The 6,254-nt window shown below is 34.7% G+C and overlaps 1 protein-coding gene across 1 annotated transcript; it reads left to right on the plus strand.

Moving 5' to 3' along the window:
• Positions 1-372: 372 nt before the first annotated feature.
• Positions 373-3,645, plus strand: LOC100768953 (olfactory receptor 52Z1). The gene is made up of 2 exons (XM_035441628.1): positions 373-391; positions 2,711-3,645. The coding sequence occupies exons 1-2, from the start codon at positions 373-375 to the stop codon at positions 3,643-3,645; spliced, it is 954 nt and encodes a 317-aa protein (XP_035297519.1).
• Positions 3,646-6,254: the final 2,609 nt, after the last annotated feature.

The raw sequence follows: 6,254 nt of genomic DNA on the forward strand, positions 1-6,254 counted from the left end.
CATAGGAAGCATGTAAAGGGAACTTGGGTGTATTTAGAAGTATAATAGGATTGAACATTGAACTTATAATAGTGTACATATATGGCAAAAAGATACATTATAGGTTAAAAATAACCAAATATGGTTCAAGATGAGAAAATATCTGTTTGGAAGTGTGAAAGGCATGATCAAGTCAGGTAGTCAAGTTTCAAATGTGGTCTCAGCTGTGTAAATAGTTATTCAATGAAAATAATCCTCAAAAGATTTCTCAATGCAGGGAGAAGCAATTCCCTGGGTTAATGCTAAAAATATCTGTGTGAAATACAGAGAAGTATATGTATAACTCTTCCATGTGCTTATGCCAGCAGGGTGTGTCTATTTCACACAAGCTTTATGGATATCACAATAAGAGGTGCTAAGACAAGGTATAAAACCTTCCTTTTGACATTCATATTGACTCAGAAAAGCTATGAATCCACAAGGTAAATTAGAATCTTTTAATGGCTAAAATTTTAAATTCTTAAACTAAGATCTGTTTTAGTAAAGAAGCTGTGCATATTATTAGGTCTAGGATTCAGCCCAAGTGAAACTAGAGTAAGAAATATTAATACTCTTTTCACTTATATTTGATTGATGGAAAAGCTTTTTGAAGTTACAGAAAGGCTTATTAGACCATAAACACTCATAATTGTATGCAATTATTATCATTCACCAATTATATATTTACAACTCCTAGACTAATATCTCATTTGTCTATTTAAATGTCTCATATATAAAATATAAAATTTTATATTTTCCCTGTGGTTGTTATATAACAAAAGTAGAGAATACAAATTTTCAATTTCTAGTGTTTGATGAAATTGTGATCCCAATCACATTTTAAACAATAGCTGTCCTAATTTTATTTAAAAGACATATATATTCACACACATATATTATGTGTGTGCCATGAAAATGGAAAAATGGTTCATTTTCTTTCTTATTGGAACTATGGAAGAGAAAACACAAGTGGAAGTAGATAGGAGAGAGTGTAAGAGACCAAGGGAGCTAAGGAGGAAAGGAAGTGTGTACAGGAAAAGAGGGTAAATGCCGAGTGTACTGGTGTGATGAGGTGACATACTGCTCTGCTAAGATTAGTTTTATCTGGAAGGCATGCTCCCTGTGCAGTGACTGCTATTTTTCAACACAGATTTTCTGGAGACTTTGTGTGAGGTTCCAGCATGGAAAATGGAGCCCATGGATGTTTCGGTAGATTTCTTTTCAGACAGAAAATTATCCATTATCCTCAAATTATTAGGCTTCCTGATAATAGAAGTCAAAAGCTGCTGATAAGTATATTCTATGACTTTGCTGAAATTGATCATTTGTTCTACAAACTTTACTACTTAAGTGAATGCTTTATAAGATCAGAAAATGCATATTCCTGTATGTGTCATTTTATATAAATCACATCTTAATTTAAAAATATTAATGGGTGCTCTAAAAAGGTAAAGAATAACACCCTGATTCTAAGAAAGAGCAATGGGTGTGAATGTAAGAATTTTGAGGGAAGGAAGGTAAGGGGAATCAGGATATAATTATAGTTATCAAAATATAAAAACAAGAAGCACTGCTGTAAAATATTGGTGTATTTTCACCTGGCTCTCTTGATAGATCTGAAAATAGAAATCTCTCTGCTCCTTGGAAAGCCCCTCCAGTGTTAGGTGCTGAATAGTGATGAGCCTTGATATTTGGCTGGGGTGTTCTTTCTCTGAATGAAAATCAAAAATGGTCTGGAATTCTACTTGATTCTATGTCCTGTGTTTGAGTGGCAGTGTTAATTTAAGTATGAGTAACTTAACTTTTGCACTGATCTTTAAATTCCATGTTTGTTGAGTTATTGTCTTAAAGAATTTGAACAACAGAGAACTGAATCAAATTACATTCTTGGTACTAAAAAATTAGGGCAAAACAATTTCACAACCATCAAGTAAGAATTATAAATTTCCCTGTTGGGGTACATATGATGGTTAGCAAATAAAATCACCTAATGTTAAGACTGAGAATGTGACTTCAGTCCCTGAGTCCTACATGGAGGACTGCATGTTGTCGTCGACCTTTGCATGTACTCTAGACCATGCATGCTCTCCCTCCTACAAATATATACTTACAAATTCATAACACACACACACACACACACACACACACACACACACACACACACACACACACACACACGCATGCAATCACATGTAAACACACTCATGCACAGAAAGGGGGTAATACAATTTATTTTAAAGGAATTATAATCTTAAAGAATTTCCAAGCTCTTGTTACTTATGTTATTCCAGGTGATGGTATAACTAATGGAATGTTCTCTCCGTCCTTTATTTAGGTGGAGAAAGGAAGGAAACCATGCTTTTTGTAGTTTTTATTTAGCAGATCTAGACATTTCGAAGTTCAAAAACCATATGATAAATTGTTTGGTGGTAACAGACAGCAACAATCACAGAAAATGACAAGCTCTACTCTTTCTGATACACATATCTTTCAAAAAATGTGCTGTGAAAGAAAATTTTCAGAAAAACATTCCATATACTAGGTCACTTAAGACAGTCTTACTTATAACTTTCATTCCTTTCTATTCATTAAAACAAAAATAATTGGATTTCACTAGCTTCAAGATTATATATATATATACACTATCATTTGGTTCTCTTGTAATAAATTCTTCTACGTGTATCTTTTATAGAATTCAACACTTCACATATTCAGGTCACTTTCTTCTTGCTCACTGGTGTGCCAGGATTAGAAGATATCCAGATCTGGATCTCCATCCCCTTCACCTTCATGTACCTCTTGGCTGTGTTAGGCAATGTACTGGTCATGGCAGTGGTGGTCTGGGACCGGAGCCTCCATGAACCCATGTATGTCTTCCTGGCCATGTTGGCCTTCAATGACGTTCTCCTCTGTACTGTCACAGTGCCCCAAATGCTGCTCATTTTCTGGCAGGGCCCCTTGGCAGCTGCCTTTCCTGCATGCCTAACACAAATGTTTTTTGTCCATGCTCTGTTCCTCTCTGAATCTGCTATCTTACTGGCCATGGCTTTTGACCGCTATGTGGCTATCTGCACACCACTGCATTATACAACCCTGCTGACAGGCTCTTTCATTGTCAAGGTCGGGCTGGTCCTGGTGGCTCGGAGTGTGGTTGTTGTCACTCCTGGTGTTCTCCTTATTCTCCGCCTAGACTTCTGCAGGAGCAACATTATCCACCACACCTACTGTGAGAACATGGGCATCGCAAAGTTGGCCTGCAACAGCTTTACCTTAAATAGCATCTATGGGCTCTCGGCGGCTCTCCTCACCACAGGGCTGGACTTTGTCTTCATTTCCTTGTCCTACTGGCTAATCTTGAAGACAGTCCTACAGCTGCCATCAAGGGAAGCCCGGACAAAGGCCTTTGGCACCTGCGGAGCTCACATTTGTGTTATTTTGATATTCTATACACTGGCCTTTTTCTCTTTCTTTACTCATCGCTTTGGGCACCATGTGGCCAGGCATACCCTCATCATCTTGGCAAATCTCTATCTACTGATACCCCCAACCATGAACCCCATTGTGTATGGAATAAAGACCAAAGAGATAAGGATTCGAGTAGTAGGGCACTGCTTCAGACCAAAATGATTCAAGTCTAAGTGAAACCGCAAAGAACAGGGAATCCAAGATAAATGGGGAGGCTTAAATAAAAATCCAAAAACAGTCTTTTCGGATCTAGTCCTGGAGCAGTTAACATTCAATAAAAACATTAAGTAGAATTAAAAAGAAAAAGACCATAAATTTTGATTGATAGGGAGGTGGGGAAGGTCTTGCTAGAGTCAGGAAATGAGAAACAATCATCTAAATATACTATATGAAAAGTTAAATAAAAATACACAAAACGTTTTAAAATAAGTAAACCACGGGGTCTATTATTTCAAAAGGTTATTTTTGTGATGTAAGTAGGAAGCTTATAGGAAATGTAAGTACCTTTGAAGAGTGTATTAACCTACTACAGTAATCATAGGGAAATCAGTGTACTTGAGTAAGTTAAATGTTTTTATCCTTGGAAGGACAGAAACCAGGCTGCTATAGACCCCACCTTCAGGGACACCTTGCTGGAGTAGGTGGCATTAGTTTAAGGGATAGAGACTTGGGGACAATAAATTTGATTTCCTTACATTGAGTAATATTTGTATTTTAAGTCAATCCAAAATATCCTTTAGTACAATGATCTGATTTGAAAAGATCAAAGTCTCTCAGGGATTTCTTAATAAGAAGAATCACGGAAATTTAGGAGTAACATTTAGTATGCTCATTTGTCTATTCAGGTTTTTCTTTATATTTAAAAAAAATATTGCTAATTTTTGGATAATGATTCTTTTTATTTGTTTTTTTTTCTTTAGCCCAGCTGACCTCAGACTTACAATCTCCTCCTTAGCCTCCTGAGTTGTAGGACTCATTTGTATGCCATCATAAGTGATTTTCTTTTGTTTCTCTTATATAACCATATGTCATATGTTTCCTAGTATAGATCACCATGACCAACAGTATGAATGTTCATGTTCTGTGGTGTCAGGCAATGCATTTTCATCAAGAAGGCCATCTAAGATAATCATGAATTTTAAGCCATTTTCTTACTGTAAAATATTCACTTTTTAATAAGAGAAAATCTAAAACATTTCCTGATTTGTATGCAAAAAAATCAAATATAATAAGGTAATACATTTACCTGACCTGGTAGTTTTACTAATGTATTAAGTGTCTTAAAAACTTTTTATCAATGCATCTTTTTGTTTATAAATGTATAAAGTTGTGTCTACATACTACATATGATAAAGTTGTATCATACATTTCATGTATGATAAAGGGGTTATTTCATACTCTTGTTAAAATGTTTTATTTTCTAAGGTATTAGACTAAAAACTGTCTGTATAATTAGGCAAAAAAAGTGATTTGCAACATTAAAAATATCAAATATCAAATATCTAACATCTATATCACTCTTGCTCCTCCCTCTCCTCCTATGTCTCCACTTACATATTCACAAATTATTCAATGTTATTCATATATATATGAATGTATATATGTTCATATACATGTGTACAGCCTATTGTTCCATTTAGCATCACTCATAAATAAATGTATCCAGTGATTTTTGTTGGAACTTGTCTTTGAGTAAATGGATTTTTCCATTCTCAGCAGCCATTAAATACTTATAGCCTTTTACCTAATGGGCAGGACATTTAGGAATTTCTCTGTATATCAAAGAAGCTTTTTTTTTTCAGTAGATGGAGACTAATACAGAGATCCTCATCTGGTAAAAATGCATAGTTTATGTGCCAGAGGGGTGCCCAACACAAATTGACACATCTGTAATGCAACCCTATACCTAAGTTCCAGAGGATAGAAACACTCTAAGAACCATAAGAATAAAATGTATACTTCTAAATAGGGTCCCATATACATGTCAGGGAAAATTTACCTGTGAACTCTCAACTATATGATTGCTTAAACAAGACCTCCTAATGATACTACCAGATTATATTCCCTTATAATGATGGAAATTCAAGGAAGTCATTTACTCATTTATTTGCTATTGTTCACAATCATTCATCCTATACAAGTATACTTTTTTAAGACTGTCTGCCTTCATTTTAAGAATATTTGTTTCATGTTTTTTTTTGCCTTGAGACATGCAAACATAATGTTGTTCTAACAATAGGCTACAATAGGTAACATAGTGGATAAAAATTTTCATTTCCAAAATATATATGTCAATTTCTCTCTCTGTTCCTGTGGTGTACATGTGTGTATATGTGCACATTTGTGTGTGTGGACATTACTTAAAATAGCCTCTCTAACACATATATTTAAAAGGGATGTTGTAAAAAGAAATTGTATAAGAAATTTAATAAAAGAATAAAAATATCAATGTTGAATTGCTCAATTGCATATTTTTAACTAGAAAGCTAATAAACATGTTTCTGAAAAAAGTCATAAAAAGTATGTTCAATATTTCTATGTTTTTAATATTGTTCATACTCGTGAATGCTAAGAAAATGTTATTACCTATAGAAGACCTGAACTAGAACAAAGCAGTCAAAATCACAGCATAAATAGGAAAGATAAGTCTCGATGGCCCACCTCTACTGAAAAGTTATTGGCAATGCGCACATGTGAGGGGGATTAGAAAAATTCCCTTGAGGATGTGGCTGTGGATAGTTTTCACATGCAAGACTGGGGAATCCCATAAT

The sequence above is a fragment of the Cricetulus griseus genome, chromosome 3, assembly GCF_003668045.3.
Source record: "Cricetulus griseus strain 17A/GY chromosome 3, alternate assembly CriGri-PICRH-1.0, whole genome shotgun sequence".
NCBI classification, from domain to species: domain Eukaryota; kingdom Metazoa; phylum Chordata; class Mammalia; order Rodentia; family Cricetidae; genus Cricetulus; species Cricetulus griseus.